This window comes from Crocuta crocuta, unplaced genomic scaffold (assembly GCF_008692635.1).
Source record: "Crocuta crocuta isolate KB4526 unplaced genomic scaffold, BGI_CrCroc_1.0 scaffold613, whole genome shotgun sequence".
In the NCBI taxonomy this organism is placed as follows: Eukaryota; Metazoa; Chordata; class Mammalia; order Carnivora; family Hyaenidae; genus Crocuta; species Crocuta crocuta.
Window position 1 is genome coordinate 497,294 of NW_027528880.1, and position 397 is coordinate 497,690.

General features: G+C 59.2%; 1 protein-coding gene across 1 annotated transcript in view; it reads left to right on the forward strand.

The window, feature by feature from the left end:
* Nucleotides 1–397, forward strand: part of MRGBP (MRG domain binding protein) — a 4,472-nt gene that overhangs the window by 3,022 nt on the left and 1,053 nt on the right. Inside the window, exon 2 of the mRNA XM_077756793.1 lies at nt 248–329. Within this exon, the coding sequence (XP_077612919.1) occupies nt 248–329 (82 nt within the window). The remainder of the gene's footprint in view (nt 1–247; nt 330–397) is intronic.

Here is a 397-nt window from a genome sequence, read left to right on the forward strand (position 1 = left end):
ACGACCCCTGGTGGCTGGAGCCGGAGCCATGCCTTCTGCAGGCCTGTTAGAGACGCCCAGCCCCGGGCAGACTGTGGCAGAGACAGGGAGCTGTCCTCACCCCCTGGGCGCCGTCGCCCCAGCTCTCCGAGACCGCTCCGTGCCCTGCTCTGGTGCCCCTCAGTCAGTTCTTACGGGTTTTTGGTGACTTGCTAAAATGACACTTTTTTCTTTGTTTCTTTAAACAAATCGCCCTGTCTGCCATCAGCACGAATCTGAGATTCTTCCATTTCCAAATCCAGAGAGGAACTTTGTCCTTCCGGAAGAAATCATTCACGAAGTCAGAGAAGGTGAGGCTCAGGCGGGGCGTGGGCCCAGGGCGGGGGAGGAGTGAGGGCTGCTGGCCAGTGCTGCCCGG